At 40.6% G+C, this 27,207-nt stretch overlaps 1 protein-coding gene, 1 long non-coding RNA gene and 1 pseudogene across 9 annotated transcripts; 2 read left to right on the top strand and 1 right to left on the bottom strand.

Annotated features, from left to right (window-relative positions):
- Nucleotides 1-206: 206 nt before the first annotated feature.
- On the top strand, nt 207-5,433 carry LOC119725715 (annotated as a pseudogene).
- On the top strand, nt 2,340-26,476 carry LOC119725712 (gastrula zinc finger protein XlCGF26.1-like). 8 transcript variants are annotated; one of them, XM_038197249.1, is made up of 6 exons: nt 5,761-5,980; nt 7,369-7,453; nt 8,003-9,088; nt 17,002-17,925; nt 24,191-24,778; nt 24,863-26,476. In XM_038197249.1, exons 2-6 carry the CDS (start codon nt 7,420-7,422, stop codon nt 25,036-25,038), a joined length of 2,808 nt encoding a protein of 935 aa, XP_038053177.1. In that variant the 5' UTR covers nt 5,761-5,980; nt 7,369-7,419; the 3' UTR covers nt 25,039-26,476. The 8 variants fall into 8 exon arrangements, with proteins under 8 accessions (XP_038053176.1, XP_038053182.1, XP_038053177.1 ...); XM_038197248.1 differs by lacking the exon at nt 5,761-5,980 and adding an exon at nt 2,340-2,428 and having other exon boundaries at nt 24,191-26,476; XM_038197247.1 differs by having other exon boundaries at nt 5,762-5,980; nt 24,191-26,476.
- On the bottom strand, nt 23,780-24,200 carry LOC119725716. The gene is made up of 2 exons (XR_005270724.1): nt 24,132-24,200; nt 23,780-23,963 (listed from the first exon to the last, which is right to left on the bottom strand). It is a non-coding gene; the product is annotated as an uncharacterized LOC119725716 (long non-coding RNA).
- Nucleotides 26,477-27,207: the final 731 nt, after the last annotated feature.

Raw genomic sequence — 27,207 nt, forward strand, 5'->3', positions numbered from 1 at the left:
CGCGACGCCCATGCTCAGCTGAATAAAAGTGGGAAATGCTTCTAAAACGAATTTTGTGATTGTTCCGGTTATTTCAAATTATTTCAATTCAATTAACATTAATTTGTTTCCCTTAAATGCATGAAGGAACGGAACAAGTAGTCTGGGGAGTGGGGGGGGGGGGGGGCGCAAAAATAATACGGAGAACGGTAGGCCTTTCGAGGTGATAGAGGGCGCACTACATGTACAACAGCGCGAAAATCATCCTTCATTGTCCTTGTACAAGCGGCGGGCGTTAAAATATTTAATCTTCTTAATCCAGAACAGGAAAGAAAGTTGTTTTTTTTCATCATATGTTGTCTCAATGAAGGTGAGTCAAGGGGGGGGGGTACAGGCGATGAAAGCACTATCACGACAGACTAATTGCAAAATAAATTTGGCTTCACTTAATAAAGGCATATGATAAAGGCCACACTTGGAACTTGGAACATTTCAGTGACATTAGCCCAGCTTTCCTCCCTACGTAACGGAGGGAGTCTAGGGTATGAAGTGCTGAAAACTGGGCGAAAACATTTCTGACCAATATTTTTAATATTTTTACCTTGTTGGAGAAGCCAATTTTTTACGTCGTAGTATTCTATGTGTCCTTATCTATTGGGCTGCTGGGTTCAGAAATTCCATATGCGATGCTGACCGACCTTAATCTGGAAAATAAACTCAAAAGCAACGTTAAACTTGTACGTGTTTGTAGACTCTTTTCATCAGTTTCTCACCGCCGAGTCTACTGTAGTCGTACATGATGTATGTCTGTGCAGCGTGTAGTCTGGTTCCCTAGACCGGACTAGCTGGAGTTACCCAGCCCTGAGTTTTATCATTGGGTTGTCTATTAGGGCTGGAGCGAATATTTCTCGTAACTTGTAGTATAGGCAAAAATTTTTGGAAAATGTTCAATTTTGTCCCCGTTACACACTAATTGCAACTGTAACTCACCCCAAACTTGCCTGGAATAACCATTACACAGGTCCTTGAAGTAAAAAACGATCCACGATGAAGATTCAGCCTACAATTGCAGTGAAAACAGGAGGAATAACCGCTAACTTGACAACCTTGCTGGATTGGCCAGGACCGCAATTGGTTTGTGCACAAAAAAATTGTGTACAATGAATGGCGGTCGATTAACAGGCACAGAGAGCGATCGCTGTCAACTACTCGTTTTTGCCGGCTGCGCTGGCTGTTGGCGCATGACGTCACGCGGAAGCGTAACACCTGATGACTGTTTCATGCACTAATATAAGGTTTACCACTCGCATCACAGCTTTGGTACTGGAACCGCAACCAATAGTGCATGAAACAGTCATCGGGTCATACGCTTCCGCGTGACGTCATGCGCCAACAGCCAGCGCAGCCGGCAAAACTGTATTGTGGAACAGGGTCTTAAACTATAAGTACATGATTACCAGAACATGTTTGTTAAATACCCAATGATTGATTGAGAATATACTTGGTGGTTATCCTCTTCAGAACTCCTCGAGGAAGTCTAACTAAGAGGCTTGGAGAGTGGCCTGTGGAATATAACACCACTTTGTTTATCATGCAGGAATGACACCAGTTTTTCTACCCAGGCCTATGTTGGTTGACTCAGTGAATCATGGACAGTAAAGATACTTCTCCATCAGCATCTAGTAAGTAGGGCCAGCAGCTGTACAAATTTCAAAGACTTTTCGGTGTAACTTGATAAGACATGTAACCTTAATAAGTAACCTTGAGACGACGTGTACGACAATAATAGAGAAATTGATCATAGCCTTCATGACGGATACAGCAGCGGGATTGGTGCCTGCCCACCTCCCCCCTCCCCCTGCTGCCTACCCCTACCCCTCCCCCCAGCAGTGACCTAAACGTTATCAAATTAGAAGTTTTACTTCAGAGAGCCCTTTGCCCACCCTGTGACCCCCCCCTCCTCTCCCCCTACCCCCTCTCTGGATCCACCCTTGAGCCCAGCCATATTTTATAAATTCCAAAGATATATGAAAGCCGAAACTGACATCAGAAAATCATGTCCAGGACAGAATGAACATTTCACGATTTAAGAAATATTCTCTTGGCCGTCAACTACTAAATCCTTCAAAATCCAAAGTGTTGCATTTTGAAATATTGGTTAACATTTTTTTTTCAACCCCCCCCCCCCCCCCCCCACTAACAGATGTAGCCAGTGGGATTATGGTGGACCAGTTCTCCAGACAGGTAGCCAGCAACCTCGGCCATGATTGGTTGAAGCAGAGCAAGGAACCATTCGTTTGTTTAACCTGTGGTCAAGCTTTTCCTTCACTGAGTGATCTTTGCGCCCATGAAGGGGTGCACACAGATGAGAAACCATTCATTTGCGAGACCTGTGGTAAAGCCTTTACTGAACGAAGTCATCTGCAACGACACAACAGGATTCACACTGGTGGGAGACCATTTGTTTGTGAGACCTGTGGTAAAGCCTTTATTAAACGAAGTGAACTGCAACGACACAACATGATTCACACTGGTGAGAAACCATTTGTTTGCGAGACCTGTGGGAAAGCCTTTACTTACCAAATCCAATTAAACAGGCACAACAGAGCTCACACTGGTGAGAAACCATTCATTTGTGAGACCTGTGGTAAAGCCTTTACTGAACGAAGTCATCTGCAACGACATAACAGGGTTCACACTGGTGAGAAACCATTTGTTTGTGAGACCTGTGGTATAGCCTTTACTCAGCAAGGTAGTCTGCGTCAGCATAGCAGGGTTCACACTGGTGAGAAACCATTTGTTTGTGAGACTTGCGGCAAAGCCTTCCCTCATAAAAGTACTCTAAATAATCATGAGAGGGTTCACACTGGTGAGAGACCATTTGTTTGTGAGACCTGTGGTAAAGCGTTTACTCAGCAATGTAGTCTGCATAAGCATAGCAGGGTTCATACTGGCGAGAAACCATTTGTTTGTGGGACTTGCGATCAAGTCTTTTCTCATCGATGTACTCTACACGTTCATGAGGGACTGCACACTGGTGAGAAACCATTCGCTTGTGAGACCTGTGGTAAAGCCTTTGCTCGGAAATATAGTCTTGGTCTGCATAGCAGGGTACACACTGGTGAGAAACCATTCAGTTGTGGAACCTGTGGGAAAGCTTTCATTGATCATTCTTCTCTAAAGACACATCAAAGGGTTCGCGATGGAATGAAACCATTTGTTTGTGCAACCTGTGGTGAAACCTTTGCTCGGAAATGTGGTCTGCGGCTGCATAGCAAGGTACACGGTGAGAAACCATTCGTTTGTGAGACCTGTGGTAAAGCCTTTGCTCGGCAAAGTGTTCTGCGTCAGCATGGCAGGGTTCACAGTGGCGAGAAACCATTGCTTGTGAGGCCTGTGGTAAAGCCTTTGCTTACCAAACTGATCTATACAAACATGAGAGGGTTCACACTGGTGAGAAACCGTTTGTTTGTGAGACCTGTGGTGAAGCTTTTGCTCAGCAAAAACGTCTTCGTCAGCATGTTAGATTACACACTGGCGAGAAACCATACATTTGTAAGACCTGTGGTAAAGCTTTCGCTGATCTATTTACTCTTAGCAGACATGAAAGGGTTCACGTTGATAAGAAACCATTCATTTGTGAGACCTGTGGTAAAGCCTTCCCTCATAAAAGTATTCTTCACATTCATGAGAGGGTTCACACTGGTGAGAAACCATTCGTTTGTGAGACCTGTGGTGCAGCCTTTACTCAACAAGGTAGTCTGTGTAAGCATAGCAGGGTTCACACTGGTGAGAAACCATTTGTTTGTGAGACCTGTGGGAAAGCCTTTGCTCAACAAGATAGTCTGCATAAGCATAGCAGGATTCACACTGGTGAGAAACCATTTGTTTGTGAGACCTGTGGTAAAGCCTTTTCTCGGAAATGTCATCTGCGTAGGCATAGCAGGGCTCACACTGGTGAGAAACAATTCATTTGTGAGACCTGTGGTAAAGCTTTCGCTTATCGTTCTGCTCGAAGCCGACATGAAAGGGTCGACGATGGCAAGAAACCATGTATTTGTGAGACCTGTGAGAAAGCTTCTCCTTGGCAAAGTGAACTTGACAGACATAAGATGGTTCACACTGTCAAAAAAGAATTTGTTTTGCACGTTTGGAAGTCCAGCAGTGAAGCTTTTTCCTCAACCAAGTCAGATGAAGACACATAAACAGGTCTAGATGGCTGTTTATAAACCATTATTTGTATTGAAAATAAATAAATATAATACTACTACTAATAATAAACTTTTGAAAAAAATTAAAGGAATTGCCTGGATGCTTAAACTTTGATTAAGGCCAAGTGGCCAAGTAAGTAAATAAACTAGTTTCTTGTCCCCTACCACTTCTTTTTTCCCCCAGCCGCCTTCTTTTCTTTTTTAATCGAACAGTTGCAATATGTCTTCTTTTTTAAAGTTCTTCCAAGTGAATTTGTAGCTATGTATGCAAGATAACAATCAGTGCAGAAGCGTTACTGCTTGTTTGGTGACAAAATTAAGGCAAGGATCAGCAAAATAGTCAAGAAAATGGAGGAATCCATCTTTAAAAATCTGCCATTTTGAAAAAAAAAACCTGCCATAGCCTTGAAAAAAAAGTGACTAGAAAGTTTTGTCTTATTTGAACTCTGGTGAAAACCATTTGTTTGCGATTCTTTTGGATGCAAAAGTATCAGCAGAAGAGACAAGGTAATGGAATAGTCTATCGCTAAAAATGTGCCATCTTGAATAAATCAGGCTGCCTCCTTTTTTTTATTAAAAGCCAGGACAAAAAACTATTGGGTGTTTTACTCAGCCGAATGATTCAACTCGGTTTATTGACGCTCAGATTTTATCTCTGCATTGTCTTTTAACAAATACTAGGCGGGTGGAATTTGAAAAAACAAACAAATTTGAGTATAATTTCAATCCTGTTACATATTGTCTTTTGTAATTCTTATTTGTAAGCTTTCTTTGACATTCTTCACCAAATTCTTAAATGTGCACAGGCAGTGGTGTAACTACTAGGGTCAATTATTCGGGGGGGGGGGGGGGGGGGGGGGGGACGGGACATGGGGTGCATCCATTTTGCAAGGGGGCACTAAAGGCAAATGATATGTCTCATTCCAACGGCGCTGTGTAATTTACTTAAGTGCAATCATTTTATGTAGTGTAGACATATTTAATAAATGTACAATTATAACATAAGGGAGTAGTTTTATTATATCATTCAATCATTCTCCACTTGTGGATCTGATGCAAGATTGTGCAGTTTCCAGTGTTTGATACCTGTCGTACTTTCTCAATTAAATGTGTTTCCAAATTAAGATGTAGAACCAGAATACGAGTCTCCGAGTTTCTTTCAATGAGTGATGCTTTTTATAAGTTTGAATGTTGCTTTCTGGTGGCAGAAAAGATCAATAAAAAGATTTTCAGTGACTTGTCAGAATGCTGTCAATGTTTGAAGATTGTATATGCCATTGATTGATTTTGTAGTGGCAGGATTCTTAAGTTTTTTTTTAAAGGGGGGGGGAGGTTTTTTTGCTTAATATATTTTACTATCTTGCCCTAGCTTGAAGTACTTTGATGATAATTTGAAACGACTTTTGTGATTGTAGCCGGTAATTTGTAATTATTAAAATTCAATTTACTTCCAATTTGCTCCCCTTTTATAATGCAAGGGGGGGGGGGGTGCAAAATTAACACCGAGTATTAATGGTTGGCCTCCGAGTGATAGAGGGCGCACTTGCAGTGTGCATGCAACACTTCACCGAACGTACGTACGTCAACATCCGGTTGTAAATAGAAAAAAGCCAAACACAGCACAGTCTCTATAGAGGCTAACTTCGTAATGTAAGGCGTGCGTGCGTACACTATAGTTTACATTTTGTAATCCAGAACAATTTGACAACAATGCCAACACTTCATTATGACTTGCTGTAGCGCTGAACATTGTACCAGTTCTTTGCATTTGGAAGAAATCACCTGAAAATGTAAGTGAATACACTCGAGGAAAAAATGTAACCTGACTAGATAGACCCGTGAACGTGGCGTTGTACTGCATAGGCCTAGTCGTGTTCCCTAACGTGGCGCACTTTCCTCGTGTAAATAGTGTTGCCAAACCTCGTTTTTGACAAACCTCAAATTCATGCAGTGAAATACTGGTACTTTTACCTTATTAATGTTTGCTATTTAACCTCTGTGAACAATTTCGGTTTCATAAAATTTAGATAGTGGATATTTTGCCGGAGGTAATGACGGCAAACTAACGTTTACTAAAGGTTTGCAGGCGGCAATCCATATCAACAGAGGGCGCTGTACTCTTTAAGATAGGGCTGAATTATAAGATGTATTAAATTCCCACCAAAAGTTGTGTAGCACGTTTGGTGTAGTGGTTAAGCAAAGGCTCTAGTAAGCGGGATGACTCGGGTTCGATTCCGACCGCAGCACATTTTAAAGTTTTTTTTTTGTCATCCCCAAATAAATAAGAATATTCTTCTTTTATTATTTTAACATGTCTCAAACATTTTTTTGCAGAGTATACTATTACATTTTCTTTTTCAGATTTGTGGCTCTGGAGGATTTTTTTTAAAAGGGAAATAAAGTCCGAAATTATAAAATGGTCTGAATCCCATCTTGTGAATACGAGGTTACAACGATAATTTTGGCATGGAGCCAGACTAAAATTTGTCACCGGAAAATGTTTAAGTACAAAAAAACAGTAACTTCGCATGTTCAGTGCATATCCGGCAAACTAACGTTTACTAAAGGTTTGCCGTCTCCAGCAAAATATACACTGCCTAAAATTTAATCCGAAATTCAAAAATGGTGGCACAAATTGGCGGAGTGTTCCCTAACGTGGCGCACTTGAATTTAATCTGGGAAAATCTCAAATTAACATTTAAGAATTTCTGTAAACTTGATAAATTCTGATAAATCATTATTATCTCTACTTAAATCCACAGCAAAAAAGAACAAAAAAACTTTGGTGTCTCCCATTCCCAACCCCGGCTCGACCACCAAATGCTCTCTCTATCTCAGCTTGGAAACCCCAGCATAAATGGGAGTCCCAGCCGAGCCAAACCCAATTGTATCCCGTCAAGCAACCCCAACCCAATGATCAAACCCGAACACAACAAAAAATCCCCAGTATAAGGGCCTACTATGAATATTTCCCAAAAAACTGTTAGTAGTCTTGTCTCAACAAGCGACTTGTCTCAACGGACGACTTGTCTTTCCATTTAACGCACATACATGTACGGTCGAGTTGTCCCAACGGTTGAGTTGTCCCAAGTCGAGTTGTCTCAACGGTCGAGTTGTCTGTCCCCCAAATGATTGATTGATTGAGAATAAAAATAACACCATTTTGTTTATCATTCAGGAATGACACCAGTTTCTCTACCCAGGCCTATGTTGGTTGACTCAGTGAATCATGGACAGTAAAGATACTTCTCCATCAGCATCTAGTAAGTAGGCCAACAGGTGTACAAATTCACAATCTTCCGTTGTAACTTGATGAGAATATAGAGAAATAATTGACTTTGATGCCCACAACTTGTACATTGCAAAACAATAGAGAAATAGATCATAGCCTGAGTGACGGATCCAGCAGCGGGGTGCAGATGGGGTGCCCCCACCCCCACCAATTTTAATATGATAAAGTTTTAGTCCCTGCAGTGCAGGGGGGTCTACCCCCTGCACTGCAGTGACCAAAACTTTATCATATTAAAAATTTGTTTTACTTCAGAGAGCCCTTTGCCCCCTCCTCCCCTCTCCCTACCCTCCTCTCTGGATCCACCCTTGAGCCCAGCCGTATTTTTTTAATTCCAAAGAGATGTGAAAAGCCAAAACTATTGTGTTCAAGCCATCAGAAAATCATGTCCAGGACCGAATGGACATTTCACGTTAGAACAAATAGTCTCTTGGCCATCCAGAACTAAATCTTTCAAATTCCCAAGTGTTGCATTTTTGAAATATCGGTTAATATTGTTTTGTTTTTCCCCCACCACTAACAGATGTAGCCAGTGAGATTATGGAGGACCAGTACTCCAGAAAAGTAGCAAGCAACCTCGGCCATGATTGGTTGAAGCAGAGCGAGGAACCATTCGTTTCTTCAACCTGTGGTCAAGCTTTTCCTTCACTGAGTGATCTTCGTGCACATGAAATGGTGCACACAGATGAGAAACCATTTGTTTGCGAGACCTGTGGGAAAGCCTTTACTGAACGAAGTCATCTGCAACAACACAACAGGATTCACACTGGTGAGAAACCATTTGTTTGCGAGACCTGTGGGAAAGCCTTTGCTCAGAAAGGTAGTCTGCGTAAGCATAGCAGGGTTCACACTGGTGAGAAACCATTTGTTTGCGAGACCTGTGGGAAAGCCTTTACTTACCAAACCAGTCTGAACAGTCATAAAAGGATTCACACTGGTGAGAAACCATTTGTTTGTGAGACCTGTGGTAAAGCCTTTGCTGACCAAACCAATCTGAACAGACATAAAAGGATTCACACTGGTGAGAAACCATTTGTTTGTGAGACCTGTGGTAAAGCCTTTACTCAACAAGGTAGTCTAGATATACATGGCAGGGTTCACACTGGTGAGAAACCATTCGTTTGTGAGACCTGTGGTAAAGCCTTTGCTGACCAAACCAATCTGAACAGACATAAAAGTATTCACACTGGTGAGAAACCATTTGTTTGTGAGACCTGCGGTAAAGCCTTTACTGAACAAAGTCATCTGCAACGACACAACAGGATTCACACTGGTGAGAAACCATTTGTTTGTGAGAACTGTGGTAAAGCCTTTATTAATCAAAGTGAACTGCAACGACACAACATGATTCACACTGGTGAGAAACCATTTGTTTGTGACACCTGTGGTATAGCCTTTGCTCAGAAAGGTAGTCTGCGTAAGCATAGCAGGGTTCACACTGGTGAGAAACCATTGGTTTGTGAGACCTGTGGTAAAGCCTTTACTTGCAAAACCAGTCTGAACAGTCATAAAAGGATTCACACTGGTGAGAAACCATTTGTTTGTGACACCTGTGGTAAAGCCTTTGCTCAGAAAGGTAGTCTGCGTAAGCATAGCAGGGTTCACACTGGTGAGAAACCATTTGTTTGTGAGACCTGTGGGAAAGCCTTTACTCGACAAGGTAGTCTAGATATGCATGGCAGGGTTCACACTGGTGAGAAACCATTTGTTTGTGAGACCTGTGGTAAAGCCCTTGCTGACCAAACCAATCTGAACAGACATAAAAGTATTCACACTGGTGTGAAACCATTCGTTTGTGAGACCTGTGGGAAAGCCTTTACTCAGCAAGGTAGGCTAGATATTCATAGCAGGGGTCACACTGGTGAGAAGCCATTTGTTTGTGCGACTTGTGGGAAAGCCTTTGCTCACCAAACCAATCTGAACAGACATAAAAGGGTTCACACTGGTGAGAAACCGTTTGTTTGTGAGACCTGTGGTAAAGCCTTTACTCAGCAAGCCCATCGAAACATACATGGCATGATTCACACTGGTGAGAAACCATTTGTTTGTGAAACCTGTGGGAAAGCCTTTGCTGACCAAACCAGTCTGAACAGACATAAAAGGATTCACACTGGTGAGAAACCATTTGTTTGTGAAACCTGTGGGAAAGCCTTTACTCAGCAAGGTAATCTGCGTTTGCATAGCAGGGTTCACACTGGTGAGAAACCATTTGTTTGTGAGACCTGTGGTAAAACCTTTGCTCACCAAGCCAATCTGAACAGACATAAAAGTATTCACACTGGTGAGAAACCATTTGTTTGTGAGACCTGTGGTAAAGCCTTTACTCGACAAGGTTCTCTACACAGACATGAAAGGGTAGACACTGGGGAGTAGGCATTCGTTTGGAAGTCCAGCAGTGAAGCATTTTCCTCAACCAAGTCAAATGAAGATACATAAACAGGTCAAGATGGCTGATGATAAGCCATTTTTGTAGAAATAATAATAAGAAATACATTTGCAGGATGCTTAAACTGTTATTGATCCTAACAGTCCTGAATCCTCCAATTTTCATGTGATTTCTCACACACCCTTGGGAGTTAAGGCCAAGCAGAAAAACAAACATTGTCTTGTCGCTGCCTGCTTCCTTTTGTCCAGCCGCCTCTCCTTTTTATGCCCCGCGGCGAAGCCGAAGGGGCATACTGTTTCCGCCTTGTCCTTCCGTGGGTGGGTGGGTGGGTGGGTGGGTGGGTGGGTGGGTGGGTGGGTGGGTGGGTGGGTGGGTGTGTGGGTGTGTGTGTCCGGACAAATCTTGTCAGTGCGATAACTTGAGAAATACTTTACATATGAACTTCAAATTTGGTTTGTGGATTGTCTTTGGTAATCCTAAGAAGCCTTTTGCATTTGAGGCCGAAAGGTCAAGGTCACAGTGGCTGAAACAATAGAAATTTTGTCAGCGCGATAACTTGAGAAATACTTTACATATGAACTTCAAATTTGGTTTGTGGATTGTCCTTGGCAATTCTAAGAAGCCTTTTGCATTTGGGGCCAAAAGGTCAAGGGTCAAGGTCACAGTGGCTGAAACAATAGAAATTTTGTCAGCGCGATAACTTGAGAAATACTTTACATATGAACTTCAAATTTGGTTTGTGGATTGTCCTTGGTAATCCTAAGAAGCCTTTTGCATTTGGGGCCGAAAGGTCAAGGGTCAAGGTCACAGTGGCTGAAACAATAGAAATTTTGTCAGCGCGATAACTTGAGAAATACTTTACATATGAATTTCAAATTTGGTTTGTGGATTGTCCTTGGCAATTCTAAGAAGCCTTTTGCATTTGGGGCCAAAAGGTCAAGGGTCAAGGTCACAGTGGCTGAAACAATAGAAATTTTGTCAGCGCGATAACTTGAGAAATACTTTACATATGAATTTCAAATTTGGTTTGTGGATTGTCCTTGGCATTCCTAAGAAGCCTATCGCATTGGGGGTCAAAAGGTCAAGGGTCAAGGTCACAGTGGCTAAAACAATAGAAATCTTGTATTTATTCTGAGATCATAGGGATTAGGGATTAATTCATATAAAACCTACAGAAGACACTAATGCTGTCAATGAACGTTCCATTTGACCAAGGTACATGTAAGTTGATGTTAGAGTGGTGTTATGTCATGGAAACAGTCACGGTTGCGGGGCATTTGTGTTTGTAAACACACCTGACTTGTTTTTTTTTTTTTTTATCAAACATTTGCCATATAAATATTTATATTTTTTAATGTTCCTCCACTCATTTTTTAGCAATGAATGTACATGCATGTTATAAGCTAGTTCGGTATTTCAACTGTGCATGAGCTCAAAGATATGGGTCACGGTTCATTCGGGATAATCGAAGGTTTGTAAGGCGCATGAACGCAGGCGCACGACGCTTGCGTGATAGTTACCTTCAGAATGGGCGTGTGCGTAACATCGCGTAACATCGCGTCAATGATGTTATCCTGAATGGGTCATTGAAATACCGAAGTGGCTTATTAACAATCTGTTAAAAAGCATCACGTCTCATTTAGCCACAAAGTATCAGCAAAAGAGTCAAGAAAGTAGAAGAATCCATCTTGGAGGATGTGCCATCTTGAGAAAAAAAGCTGTCATCTGCCTTTGAAAAAGTAAAAATCCTGACAAGAAACTATTTGTTTTGTTTTTACTTGGCCTAATGAGTTCAACTTGGGTTTAATGATGATCAATGTTTGTCTGTGCATTGTCTTTTAACATGGTATGGAATTTAAATAGAAAAAATATATGAGTAGAACTTGAAATATTGTCTTTTTATTCTTATTAATTTTGATACATGTCTTACTGTAACTCCCTTGGACATTCTTCACCAAATTCTTCACTGTGCACATGCAGTGGCGTAACTACTAGGGTCAATTATTCTGGGGGGGGGGGGAGACCTGGGGTGCATCCATTTTGCAAGGGGGCACTAAAGGCAAATGACATGTGTCATTCCAACAGCGCTGTGTAATTTTGGTTCAACCTAAGATTTCAGATGATGTCATGGGGTGTGTACTTACACAACTGATTGTGCACAACATCATTGTTACCTATGGTTTACTGTAACTTGCCCGCATTTTTTCGATGAAAGAGTTTTAGGGTCATTGTGTTTAAATGGTGATATATTTTGAATAGATTGTGCTATTTCAGTAATTTTTTCATCTACCAGTTTTTTATGAAATTGGCTTTCCAGTCATTATTATTTTTGGTGCTACATACTGTTTTAAAATATAAAATATATTTTTTGAGGTTTGGGTTCCGCTTGTTTTTACTCACCCTATATTACGATGTGTATAACTGATGTAAATATGCTGGTATTGGCCATTTTCAAGACTTACAAAACTTGGTTTGTACAGGTGATTTCCCAGGTAAATGTAATTGTGAATTATTTTAAATAATACAGAGTTCATCATAAGAGCGGTTCCTTGTTCATAGAACAAATGCATGTACATGTACTTTATAACGATAGTTATGAAGGTGTCCAATGTTGCACTAAAATGTTTTGAAAAGAAATGGTTCATTTTTTAGGAAAGTTTAATTAGTGCGCTCAGTTTATGGAGTGTAGAAATATTTAATAAATGTACAATTATAACATAAGGCAGTAGTTTTATTATATCATTCAATCATTCTCCAATTGTGGATCTGATGCAAGATTGTGCAGTTTCCAGTGTGTGATACCTTTCATTGTACTTTCTCAATTAAATGTGTTTCCAAATTAAGATGTAGAACAACCAGAATACGCGTGTCTGAGTTTCTTTCCATGAGTGACGCTTTTTACAATGAATTTTACTTTCTGGTGGCAGAAAAGATCAATAAAACGCTTGTCAGTGACTTGTCAGAATGCTGTCAATGTTTGAAGTTTGTATATGCCATCGATTGATTTTGTAGTTGCAGGATTCTTAAGGTTTTTTTTTAAGGGGGGGGGGTGAGTTTTTTTGCTGAATATATTTTACTATCTTGCCCTAGCTTGAAGTACTTTGATGATAATTTGAAACGACTTTTGTGATTGTAGCCGGTAATTTGTAATTATTAAAATTCAATTTACCTTCAATTTGCTCCCCTTTTATAACGCAAGTGGGGGGGGGGGGGGGGGGGGGGGTGCAAAATGAACACCGAGTATTAATGGTTGGCCATCCGAGTGATAGAGGGCGCACTTGCAGTGTGCATCAACCATCAAACCAACCTCGTCCCCATTGCTTACTTTATTTCCAACCGCGTTTCAGGTAGTGGTGGGCGCGTACTGCTCGACACCCCGGGGACGAGGTTGCCATCAAACGTCAACATATCCGGTTGTAAATAGAAAAAAAATTAGTACAGTCTCTGTCTGTAGAGGCTACATTCGTAATTTCAGGCGTGCGTGTGTATACGATAGTTTACATTTTTTTTGTAATCCAGAACAATTTGACAACAATGCCAACACTTCGTTATGACTTGCTGTAGCGCTGAACATTGTACCAGTTCTTTGCATTTGGAAGAAATCACCTGAAAATGTAAGTGAATACACTCGAGGAAAAAATGTTATAACCTGACTAGCTTAGCTAGACCCGTGAACGTGGTCGTGTTTCCTAACGTGGCGCACTTCGAAGCTTACCTAGCTGGAGTTACCCAGCCCTGAGTTTTATCATTGGGTTGTCTATTAGGGCTGGAGCGCATTTTTCTCGTAACTTGTAGTATTTGCAAAAAAAAATTGGAAAATGTTCAATTTTGTCCCCGTTACACACTAATTGCAACTGCAACTCACCCCAAACTTGCCTGGAATAACCATTACACAGGTCCTTGAAGTAAAAAACGATCCACGATGAAGATTCAGCCTACAATTGCAGTGAAAACAGGAGGAATAACCGCTAACCTGACAACCTTTCAGGCATGGCCAGGACTGCTATTGGTTTGTGCACCAAAAAAATTGTGTACAATGAATGGCGGTCGATTAACAGGCACAGAGAGCGATCGCTGTCAACTACTCGGTTTTGCCGGCTGCGCTGGCGTTGGCGCGTGACGTCACGCGGAAGCGTAACACCCGATGACTGTTTCATGCAGTATTGGTTGCGGTTCCAGTACCAAAGCTGTGATGCGAGTGGTAAACCTTATACTAGTGCATGAAACAGTCATCGGGTGTTACGCTTCCGCGTGACGTCACGCGCCAACGCCAGCGCAGCCGGCAAAAACGAGTAGTTGACAGCGATCGCTCCCTGTGCCTGTTAATCGACCGCCATTCATTGTACACAATTTTTTTTGTGCACAAACCAATAGCAGTCCTGGCCATGCCTGAAAGGTTGTCAGGTTAGCGGTTATTCCTCCTGTTTTCACTGCAATTGTAGGCTGAATCTTCATCGTGGATCGTTTTTTACTTCAAGGACCTGTGTAATGGTTATTCCAGGCAAGTTTGGGGTGAGTTGCAGTTGCAATTAGTGTGTAACGGGGACAAAATTGATCATTTTCCAATTTTTTTTTGCAAATACTACAAGTTACGAGAAAAATGCGCTCCAGCCCTAATAGACAACCCAATGATAAAACTCAGGGCTGGGTAACTCCAGCTAAAGCTTACCCAACTTTCCTCGTGTAAATAGTGTTGCCAAACCTCGTTTTCGACAAACCTCAAATTCATCATGTTCATGCAGTGAAATACTGGTACTTTTACCTTATTAATGCTTGCTATTTAACCTCTGTGAACAATTTCGGTTTCATAAAATTTAGATAGTGGATATTTTGCCGGAGGTAATGACGGCAAACTAACGTTTTACTAAAGGTTTGCAGGTGGCAATCCATATCAACAGAGGGCGCTGTACTCTTTAAAATAGGGCTGAATTATAAGATGTATTAAATTCCTACCAAAAGTTGTGTAGCACGTTTGGTGTAGTGGTTAAGCAAAGGCTCTAGTAAGCGGGATGACTCGGGTTCGATTCCGACCGCAGCACATTTTAAATTTTTTTTTCTCATCCCCAAATAAATAAGAATATTCTTCTTTATTATTTTAACATGTCTCAAACATTTTTTTGCAGAGTATACTATTACATTTTCTTTTTCAGATTTGTGGCTCTGGAGGATTTTTTTTAAAAAGGGAAATAAAGTCCGAAATTATAAAATGGTCTGAATCCCATCTTGTGAATACGAGGTTACAACGATAATTTTGGCATGGAGCCAGACTAAAATTTGTCACCGGAAAATGTTTAAGTACAAAAAAACAGTAACTGCGCATGTTCAGTGCATATCCGGCAAACTAACGTTTACTAAAGGTTTGCCGTCTCTGGCAAAATATCCACTGCCAAAATTTAATCCGAAATTCAAAAACGGTGGCGTCCGGAAATTGGGCACAAATTGGCGGAGTGTTCCCTAACGTGGCGCACTTGAATTTAATCTCGGAAAATCTCAAAATAACATTTAAGAATTTCTGTAAACTTGATAAATTCTGATAAATCATTAGGGCCTATTATCTCTACTTAAATCCACGGCAAAAAAACCAAAAAAAACTTTGGTGTCTCCCAACCCCGGCTTGACCACCAAATGCTCTCTCTCTCAGCTTGGAAAACCCCAGCATAAATGGGAGTCCCAGCCGAGCCAAACCCAATTGTATCCCGTCAAGCAACCCCAACCCAATGATCAAACCCGAACACAACAAAAAATCCCCAGTATAAGGGCCTACTATGAATATTTCCCGAAAAAAAACTGTTAGTAGTCTTGTCTCAACAAGCGACTTGTCTCAACGGACGACTTGTCTTTCAATTTAACGCACATACATGTACGGTCGAGTTGTCTCAACGGTCGAGTTGTCTCCACGATTGAGCTGTCCCAAGTCGAGTTTTCTCAACAGTCGAGTTGTCTGTCCCCCAAATGATTGATTGATTGAGAATAAAAATAACACCATTTTGTTTATCATTCAGGAATGACACCAGTTCTACCCAGGCCTATGTTGGTTGATTCGGTGAATCATGGACAGTAAACACACTTCTCCATCAGCATCTAGTAAGTAGGCCAACAGGTGTACAAATTTCACAATCTTCGGTTGTAACTTGATGAGAATATAGAGAAATAATTTACTTTGATGCCCACAACTTGAACATTGCAAAATAATAGAGAAATAGATCATAGCCTGAGTGACCGATCCAGCAGCGGGGTGCAGATGGGGTGCCCCACCCCCACAAATTCTAATTTGATAAAGTTTTGGTCACTGCAGTGGGGGGGGGGGGGGGGGGGGGGGGGGCCCTCCCCACTGCAGTGACCAAAACTTTATCAAATTAAAATTTGGTTTACGTCAGAGAGCCCTTTGCCCCCTCCTCCCCTCTCCCTACCCTCCTCTCTGGATCCACCTTGAGCCCAGCCGTATTTTTTTAATTCCAAAGAGATGTGAAAAGCCAAAACTATTGTGTTCAAGCCATCAGAAAATCATGTCCAGGAACGAACGGACATTTCACGTTAGAAAAAATAGTCTCTTGGCCATCCAGAACTAAATCTTTCAAACTCCCAAGTGTTGCATTTTTGAAATATCGGTTAATATTGTTTTGTTTTTCCCCCACCACTAAAAGATGTAGCCAGTGAGGAGGACCAGTACTCCGGACAGGTAGTCAGCAACCTTGGCCATCATTGGTTGAAGCAGAGCGAGGAACCATTCGTTTCTTCAACCTGTGGTCAAGCTTTTCCTTCACTAAGTGATCTTCGTGCATATGAAATGGTGCACACTGATAAGAAACCATTCATTTGTGAGACCTGTGGTAAAGCCTTTACTGAACTAAGTCATCTGCAACGACACAACAGGATTCACACTGGTGAGAAACCATTTGTTTGCGAGACCTGTGGTAAAGCCTTTACTAGACAAAATCATCTGCAAGGACACAACAGGATTCACACTGGTGAGAAACCATTTGTTTGTGAGACCTGTGGTAAAGCCTATACTTTTCAAGGTAGTCTAAAAATGCATAGCACGGTTCACACCGGTGAAAAACCATTTGTTTGTGAGACCTGTGGGAAAGCCTTTGCTCAGAAAGGTAGTCTGCGTAAGCATAGCAGGGTTCACACTGGTGAGAGACCATTTGTTTGTGAGACCTGTGGGAAAGCGTTTACTCAGCAAAGCCAATTAAACAGACACAACAGGGCTCACACTGGTGAGAAACCATTTGTTTGTGAGACCTGTGGTAAAGCCTTTACTGAACGAAGTCATCTGCAACGACATAACAGGGTTCACACTGGTGAGAAACCGTTTGTTTGTAAGACCTGTGGTAAAGCCTATACTTTTCAAGGTAGTCTAATAATGCATAGCACGGTTCACACCGGTGAAAAACCATTTGTTTGTGAGACCTGTGGGAAAGCTTTTACTCAACAAGGTAGGCTAGATATTCATAGCAGGGGTCACACTGGTGAGAAACCATTTGTTTGTGAGACTTGTGGGAAAGCTTTTACTCTCCAATCCAATCTGAACAGACATAATAGAATTCACACTGGTGAGAAACCGTTTGTTTGTGAGACCTGTGGGAAAGCCTTTGCTCAAAACTATATTCTGCGTTTCCATAGCATGATTCATACTGGTGAAAAACCATTTGTTTGTGAAAACTGTGGTAAAGCCTTTGCTCAGAAAGCTTGTCTGCGTTCGCATAGCATGATTCATACTGGTAAGAGACCATTTGTTTGTGAGACCTGTGGGAAAGCCTTTACTCAGCAAGGTAGTCTAAATATTCATAGCAGGGTTCACACTAATGAGAAACCATTTGTTTGTGAGACCTGTGGTAAAGCATTTACTCGGCGGGGCCATCGAAACACACATAGCAGGGTTCACACGGGTGAGAAACCATTTGTTTGTGAGACCTGTGGTAAAGCCTTTAATCGGCGAGGTAGTCTGCATCTGCATAGCAGGGTTCACACTGGTGAGAGACCATTTGTTTGTGAGACCTGTGGGAAAGCCTTTACTCGGCAAGGTACTCTAGATCGGCATAGCACAGTTCACACTGGTGAGAAAACCATTTGTTTGTGAGACCTGTGGTAAAGCCTTTACTCAACAAGGTAGTCTAGATATGCATAGCAGGGTTCACACTGGTGAGAAACCATTTATTTGTGAGACCTGTGGGAAAGCCTTTACTCAACTAAGTAGTCTAGATATTCATAGCAGGGTTCACACTGGTGAGAAACGATTCATTTGTGAGACCTGTGGTAAAGCCTTTGCTCTGCAAGGTAGTCTAGATGTTCATAGCAGGGTTCACACTGGTGAGAAGCCACTCATTTGTGAGACCTGTGGGAAAGCCTTTGCTCACCAAACCAATCTGAACAGCCATAAAAGTATTCACACTGGTGAAAAACCATTTGTTTGTGAGACCTGTGGGAAAGCCTTTGCTCACCCAACCAATCTAAACAGACATAAAAGGGTTCACACTGGTGAGAAACCATTTGTTTGTGAGACCTGTGGGAAAGCCTTTACTGAGCAAGGTTATCTGCGTTTGCATAGCAGGGTTCACACTGGTGAGAAACCATTTGTTTGTGAGAACTGTGGTAAAGCCTTTACTCAAAAAAATAATCTGCGTTTGCATAGCAGGGTTCACACCGGTGAGTAACCATTTGTTTGTGAGACCTGTGGTAAAGCCTTTACTCGGCAAGGTTCTCTACACAGACATGAAAGGGTAGACACTGGTGAGTAGGAAGTCCAGCAATGAAGCATGTTCCTCAACAAGTCAGATGAAACAGGTCTAGATGGCGGATGATAAGCCATTATGGTAGAAATAATAATAAGAAATACATTTGCAGGATGCTGAAACTGTTACTGACCCTAACAGTCCTGAATCCTCCAATTTTCATGTGATTCTCACACACCCTAGGGAGTTAAGGCCAAGTAGAAAAACAAACAGTGTCTTGTCCCTGCCTGCTTCCTTTTGTCCAGCCGCCTCTCATTTTTTTTTTTTTTGGTCAAACATTTGTCTTATAAATATATATATATATTTTTTCATGTTCCTCCACTCATTTTTTAGCAATGTACATGCATGTAATAAGCCTGTTCTGTATTTCAACTGTGCATGAGCTCAAAGATATGGGTCACGGTTCATTCGGGATAATGGAACGTTTCGAAGGCGCATGAACGCAGGCGCACGACGCTTGCGTGATAGTTACCTTCAGAATGTGCAAGTGCGTAACATCGCATAACATTGCGTCAATGATGTTATCCCGAATGGGTCATTGAAATACCGAAGTGGCTTATTAACAATCTGTTAAAAAGCATCACGACTCATTTAGCCACAAAAGTATCAGCAAAAGAGTCAAGAAAGTAGAAGAATCCATCTTGGAGGATGTGCCATCTTGAGAAAAAAAGCTGTCATCTGCCTTTGAAAAAGTAAAAATCCTGACAAGAAACTATTTGTTTTGTTTTTACTTGGCCTAATGAGTTCAACTTGGTTTTATTTTTTTTATTTTTTTATTTTAAATCTTTAGACAGTTCATATGTACAATCTAAAATGTAAGCAGGGGCTGTCACGGAATGAATAAAAGTATAAAAACTGTCATCAAATGATGTGCTCATCCATACCCCTGATTACAATTAAGGTACAATTACAAAGGTTCAGATAGAAATCGATAATGATAACCGAAATGAAAAAACAAACCCCAAAACTGGAAAATATCAAGAAGACCCCCTCCACATCAAAAAGAAAAAACGCACCAAAACAATGGCCACCCCAGAGCTGTATAAACAGGACTAAAGACAATTGGAATTCCCATCCAAGTAAAACAATCCGAAAAAGGGCTAATAAAAAGGGCTGAAAAAAGTACTGATAAAAAGGGATGGGAAAAAAAAAAAAGGCTGATAAAAATACTCATATATTTTTCTATTTAAATTCCATATGACTGGGGCCAATTTCATAGAGCTGCTTAAGCACAAAATTTGCTTAAGCACAAAAATTTTGCTTAAGCACAAAGGTTTAATGATGATCAGTGTTTGTCTGTGCATTGTCTTTTAACAAATACTGGGCCCAATTTCATAGAGCTGCTTAAGCAGAAAATTTGCTTAAGCACGAAAAAAACATTGCTTAGTAAAATTAGGTTACCGGCCAAAACTCTATGTAATGTACATTGCTTGTGACTGGTATTTAGCTGTTGTTTACTTAGCATAACAATCGCATGGAGTTTCGGCCGGTAACCTGATTTTATTAAGCAAGACGTTTTTGTGCTTAAGCAAATTTTGTGCTTAAGCAGCTCTATGAAATTGGCCCCTCAGTCATATGGAATTTAAATAGAAAAATATATGAGTAGCACTTGAAATATTGTCTTTTTATTCATATTAATTCTGATACATGTCTTACTGTAACTCCCCTGGACATTCTTCACCAAATTCTTCACTGTGCACATGCAGTGGCGTAACTACTAGGGTCAATTATTCTGGGGGGGGGGGAGACCTGGGGTGCATCCATTTTGCAAGGGGGCACTAAAGGCAAATGACATGTGTCATTCCAACAGCGCTGTGTAATTTTGGTTCAACCTAAGATTTCAGATGATGTCATGGGGTGTGTACTTACACAACTGATTGTGCACAACATCATTGTTACCTATGGTTTACTGTAACTTGCCCGCATTTTTTCGATGAAAGAGTTTTATGGTCATTGTGTTTAAATGGTGATATATTTTGAATAGATTGCACTATTTCAGTAATTTTTTCATCTACCAGTTTTTTATGAAATTGGCTTTCCAGTCATTATTATTTTTGGTGTTACATATTGTTTTAAAATATAAAATATATTTTTTTGGAGGTTTGGGTTCCGCTTGTTTTTACTCACCCTATATTACGATGTGTATAACTGATGTAAATATGCTGGTTTGGGCTATTTACAAGACTTACAAAACTGGATTTGTAAAGGAATGATTTCCCAGGTAAATGTAATTGTGAATTATTTTAAATAATACAGAGTTCATCATAAGAGCGGTTCCTTGTTCATAGAACAGATGCATGTACTTTATAACGATAGTTATGAAGGTGTCCAATGTAGCACTAAAACGTTTTGAAAAGAAATGGTTCATTTTTTTGGAAAGTTTAATTAGTGCGCTCAGTTTATGGAGTGTAGAAATATTTATTAAATGTACCATTATAATTTAAGGGAGTAGTTTTATTATATCATTCAATCATTCTCCACTTGTGGATCTGATGCAAGATTGTGCAGTTGCCAGTGTGTGATACCTTTCATTGTACTTTCTCAATTAAATGTGTTTCCAAATTAAGATGTAGAACAACCAGAATACGCGTCTCTGAGATTCTTTCAATGTGTGACGCTTTTTACAATGAATTTTACTTTCTGGTGGCAGAAAAGATCAATAAAACGCTTGTCAGTGACTTGTCAGAATGCTGTCAATGTTTGAAGTTTGTATATTTGCCATCGATTGATTCTGTAATAGCAGGACTCTGCTCTGTAAAACTTTTTTTTTTAAGGGGGGGGGGGTTGCTTAATATATTTACTATCTTGCCCTAGCTTGAAGTACTTTGATGATAATTTGAAACGACTTGATTGTAGCCGGTAATTTGTAATAATTAAAATTCAATTTACCTTTAATTTATTCCCCAAATGCAAGTTGTGGGGGGGGGGGGGGGTGCAAAATTAACACCGAGTATTAGTGGTTGGCCATCCAAGTGATAGAGGGCGCACTTGCAGTGTGCATGCAACACTTCACCGAACGTACGTCAACATCCGGTTGTAAATAGAAAAAAAACAAAAAATTAGTACAGTCTCTAGAGGCTAAATTCGTACATTAGTCATTACATTACATTTTGTAATCCAGAACAATTTGACAACAATGCCAACACTTCATTATGACTTGCTGTAGCGCTGAACATTGTACCAGTTCTTTGCATTTGGAAGAAATCACCTGAAAATGTAAGTGCACTCGAGGAAAAAATGTTATAACCTGACTAGCTAGACCCGTGAAAGTGGTCGTGTTCCCTAACGTGGCGCACTTCGAAGCTTACCCAACTTTCCTCGTGTAAATAGTGTTGCCAAACCTCGTTTTTGACAAACCTCAAAATCATGCAGTGAAATGAAATACTGGTACTTTTACCTTATTAATGCTTGCTATTTAACCTCTGTGAACAATTTTGGTTTCATAAAATTTAAGGTAGTGGATATTTTGCTGGAGGTAACGCCGGCAAACTAACGTTTACTAAAGGTTTGCAGGCGGCAATCTATATCAACAGAGGGCGCTGTACTCTTTAAGATAGGGCTGAATTATAAGATGTATTAAATTCCCACCAAAAGTTGTGTAGCACGTTTGGTGTAGTGACTAGTGGTTAAGCAAAGGCTCTAGTAAGCGGGATGACTCCGGTTCGATTCCGACCACAGCACATTTTTAAGTTTTTTTTCTCATCCCCAAATAAATAAGAATATTCTTCTTTTATTATTTTTATAACATGTCTCAAACATTTTTTTGCAGAGTATACTATTACATTTTTTTTTTCAGATTTGTGGCGCTGGAGGATTTTTTTAAAAGGGAAATAAAGTCCGAAATTATAAAATGGTCTGAATCCCATCTTGTGAATACGAGGTTACAACGATAATTTTGGCATGGAGCCAGACTAAAATTTGTCACCGGAAAATGTTTAAGTAAAAAAAAACAGTAACTTCGCATGTTCAGTGCATATCCGGCAAACTAACGTTTACTAAATGTTTGCCGTCTTCGGCAAAATATTCACTGCCTAAAATTTAATCCGAAATTCAAAAACGGTGGCACAAATTGGCGGAGTGTTCCCTAACGTGGCGCACTTGAATTTAATCTCGGAAAATCTCAAATTAACATTTAAGAATTTCTGTAAACTTGATAAATTCTGATAAATCTCTCTCTCTCAGCTTGGAAAACCCCAGCATAAATGGGAGTCCCAGCCGAGCCAAACCCAATCGTATCCCGTCAAGCAACCCCAACCCAATGATCAAACCCGAACACAACAAAAAATCCCCAGTATAAGGGCCTACTATGAATATTTCCCAAAAAACTGTTAGTAGTCTTGTCTCAACAAGCGACTTGTCTCAACGGACGACTTGTCTTTCAATTTAACGCACATACATGTACGGTCGAGTTGTCTCAACGGTCGAGTTGTCTCAACGGTTGAGCTGTCCCAAGTCGAGTTGTCTCAACGGTCGAGTTGTCTGTCCCCCAAATGATTGATTGATTGAGAATAAAAATAACACCATTTTGTTTATCATTCAGGAATGACACCAGTTTTTCTACCCAGGCCTATGTTGGTTGACTCAGTGAATCATGGACAGTAAAGATACTTCTCCATCAGCATCTGGTAAGTAGGCCAACAGGTGTACAAATTTCACAATCTTCGGTTGTAACTTGATGAGAATATAGAGAAATAATTGACTTTGATGCCCACAACTTGAACATTGCAAAATAATAGTGAAATAGATCATAGCCTGAGTGACCGATCCAGCAGCGGGGTGCAGATGGGGTGCCCCCACCCCCACAAATTCTAATTTGATAAAGTTTTGGTCACTGCAGTGGGGGGGGGGGGGGGGGGGGCCACTGCAGTGACCAAAACTTTATCATATTAAAAATTTGTTTTACTTGAGAGAGCTCTTTGCCCCCTCCTCCCCTCTCCCTACCCTCCTCTTTGGATCCACCCTTGAGCCCAGCCGTATTTTTTTAATTCCAAAGAGATGTGAAAAGCCAAAACTATTGTGTTCAAGCCATCAGAAAATCATGTCCAGGACCGAATGGACATTTCATGTTAGAACAAATAGTCTCTTGGCCATCCAGAACTAAATCTTTCAAACTCCCAAGTGTTGCATTTTTGAAATATCGGTTAATATTGTTTTGTTTTTTCCCCACCACTAACAGATGTAGCCAGTGGGATTATGGTGGACCAGTACTCCAGACAAGTAGCCAGCAACCTCGGCCATGATTGGTTGAAGCAGAGCGAGGAACCATTCGTTTCTTCAACCTGTGGTCAAGCTTTTCCTTCACTAAGTGATCTTCGTGCACATGAAATGGTGCACACAGATGAGAAACCATTTGTTTGCGAGACCTGTGGGAAAGCCTTTACTGAACGAAGTCATCTGCAACGACACAACATGATTCACACTGGTGAGAAACCATTTGTTTGTGAGACCTGTGGGAAAGCCTTTGCTCAGAAAGGTAGTCTGCGTAAGCATAGCAGGGTTCATACTGGTGAGAAACCATTTGTTTGTGAGACCTGTGGGAAAGCCTTTACTTACCAAACCAATCTGAACAGACATAAAAGGATTCACACTGGTGAGAAACCATTTGTTTGTGAGACCTGTGGTAAAGCCTTTACTCAACAAGGTAGTCTAGATATTCATAGCAGGGTTCACACTGGTGAGAAAACATTCGTTTGTGAGACCTGTGGTAAAGCCTTTACTCAACAAGGTAGTCTAGATATGCATGGCAGGATTCACACTGGTGAGAAACCATTCGTTTGTGAGACCTGTGGGAAAGCCTTTACTCAACAAGGTAGTCTAGATTTGCATGGCAGGGTTCACACTGGTGAGAAACCATTTGTTTGTGAGACCTGTGGTAAAGCCTATACTCTGCAAGGTAGTCTAGATCGGCATAGCACGGTTCACACTGGTGAGAAACCATTTGTTTGTGAGACCTGTGGGAAAGCCTTTGCTGACCAAACCAATCTGAAAAAACATAAAAGGATTCACACTGGTGAGAAACCATTTGTTTGTGAGACCTGTGGGAAAGCCTTTGCTCACCAAACCAATCTGAACAGACATAAAAGGGTTCACACTGGTGAGAAACCGTTTGTTTGTGAGACCTGTGGGAAAGCCTTTGCTCAGCAAACTGATCTAAAGAATCATGACACAGTGCACACTGGTGAGAAACCATTTGTTTGTGAGACCTGTGGGAAAGCCGTTACTCAGCAAGGTTATCTGCGTTTGCATAGCAGGGTTCACACTGGTGAGAAACCATTTGTTTGTGAGACCTGTGGGAAAGCCTTTACTCAGCAAGGTAGTCTGCGTTTGCATAGCAGGGTTCACACTGGTGAGAAACCATTTGTTTGTGAGACCTGTGGTAAAACCTTTACTCAAAAACATAATCTGCGTTTGCATAGCAGGGTTCACACCGGTGAGTAACCATTTGTTTGTGAGACCTGTGGTAAAGCCTTTACTCGGCAAGGTTCTCTACACAGACATGAAAGGGTAGACACTGGTGAGTAGGCATTCGTTTGGAAGTCCACCAGTGTAGCATTTTCCTCAACCAAGTCAGATGAAGACACATAAACGGGTCTAGATGGCGGATGATTAGCCATTATTGTAGAAATAATAATAAGAAATACATTTGCAGGATGCTTAAACTGTTACTGACCCTAACAGTCCTGAATCCTCCAATTTTCATGTGATTTCTCACACACCCTAGGGAGTTAAGGCCAAGTAGAAAAACAAACAGTGTCTTGTCCCTGCCTGCTTCCTTTTTTCCAGCTGCCTCTCATTTTTTTTTTTATCAAACATTTGCCATATAAATATTTTCATTTTTTTTATTCTTCCTCCACTCATTTTTTAGCAATGTACATGCATGTAATAAGCCAGTTCTGTATTTCAACTGTGCATGAGCTCAAAGATATGGGTCACGGTTTATTCAGGATAATCGAACGTTTCAAAGGCGCATGAACGCGGGCGCACGACGCTTGCGTGATAGTCATCTGCAGAATGGGCGAGTGCGTAACATCGCGTAACATCACGTCAATGATGTTATCCCGAATGGGTCATTGAAATACCGAAGTGGCTTATTAACAATCTGTTAAAAAGCATCACGGCTCATTTAGCCACAAAAGTATCAGAAAAAGAGTCAAGAAAGTAGAAGAATCCATCTTGAGAAAAAAAAGCTGTCATCCGCCTTTGAAAAAGTAGAAATCCTGACGAGAAACTATATGTTTTGTTTTTACTTGGCCTAATGAGTTTTACTCTCGGTTTAATGATGATCATTGTTTGTCTGTGCATTGTCTTTTAACAAATACTGGTCGTATGGAATTTAAATAGAAAAAATATATGAGTAGCACTTGAAATATTGTCTTTTTATTCTTATTAATTCTGATACATGTCTTACTGTAACTCCCTTGGACATTGTTCACCCAATTCTTCACTGTTCACATGCAGTGGCGTAACTACTAGGGTCAATTATTCCTGGGGGGGGGGGGACCCTGGGGTGCATCCATTTTGCAAGGGGGCACTAAAGGCAAATGACGTGTCATTCCAACAGCGCTGTGTAATTTTGGTTCAACTTAAGATTTCAGATGATGTCATAGGGTGTGTACTTACACAACTGATTGTGCACAACATCATTGTTACCTATGGTTTACTGTAACTTGTTTGCATTTTTTGGATGAAAGAGTTATAGGGTCATTGTGTTTAAATGGTGATATATTTTGAATATATTTCGCTATTTCAGTAATTTTTATCTACCAGTTTACGAGTCTCTGAGTTTCTTTCAATGAGTGATGCTTTTTATAAGTTTGAATGTTACTTTCTGGTGGCAGAAAAGATCAATAAAAAGATTTTCAGTGACTTGTCAGAATGCTGTCAATGTTTGAAATTTGTATATTTGTAGATTGATTGATATTGTTCAGCGGGATTTTGCTCTGTGAATTTTTTTTTTTAAGGGGGGGGGGGGGTTGTGGTTGGCTTAATAAATTGAAAATTGTGCCCTAGGCTAGCTGAAGTACTTTAATGAGTTTTGACTCATGAAAATGTTTTAAAATGACTTTCGTGATTGACCTTGTAATTTCTAATGCAAAGTTAACCCCCTTACCATTACAAAAAAATTACATAGAAAAAAAAGTTTCACCAAATTTTGAGGAAAATGCAAGGTTAACCCCTTACAATTTGAAACTTCCCTAAAAAGTCAAATTTTGCCCAATTTTGATGAAAATGCAAGGTTAACCCCTCACAATGGAAATTTCACTGAAGAGAAACATTTTGCCCAATTTTGTTGAAAATGCAATGTTAACCCCTTACAATTAAAAATTTCGCAGAAAAGGCTAAATTTGCTAAATTTTGATGAAAATGCAAGGTTAACCCCTTACAATTAAAATTTTTGCAGAAAAGGCTAGATTTGCCAAATTTTGATGAAAATGCAAGGTTAACCCCTTACAATGGAAATTTCACTGAAGAGAAAAATTTTGCCCAATTTTGTTGAAAATGCAAGGTTAACCCTTACAATTTGAAACTTCCCTAAAAAATCAAATTTTGCCCAATTTTGATGAAAATGCAAGGTTAACCCCTTACAATTTAAAATTTCGAAGAAAA

Source organism: Patiria miniata, unplaced genomic scaffold, assembly GCF_015706575.1.
Source record: "Patiria miniata isolate m_02_andy unplaced genomic scaffold, ASM1570657v1 HiC_scaffold_19, whole genome shotgun sequence".
Taxonomy (NCBI): domain Eukaryota; kingdom Metazoa; phylum Echinodermata; class Asteroidea; order Valvatida; family Asterinidae; genus Patiria; species Patiria miniata.

Bases quoted from the DNA above. Each gene is read 5' to 3' on its own strand.
- LOC119725712 (XM_038197248.1), top strand. From the start codon at position 7,420: ATGGACAGTAAAGATACTTCTCCATCAGCATCTA. The intron at 7,454-8,002 runs GTAAGTAGGCCA...CACCACTAACAG, and splicing joins TACTTCTCCATCAGCATCTA to ATGTAGCCAGTGAGATTATG. The intron at 17,926-24,190 runs GTGAGAAAACCA...GGATTCACACTG, and splicing joins GCATAGCACAGTTCACACTG to GTGAGAAACCATTTGTTTGT.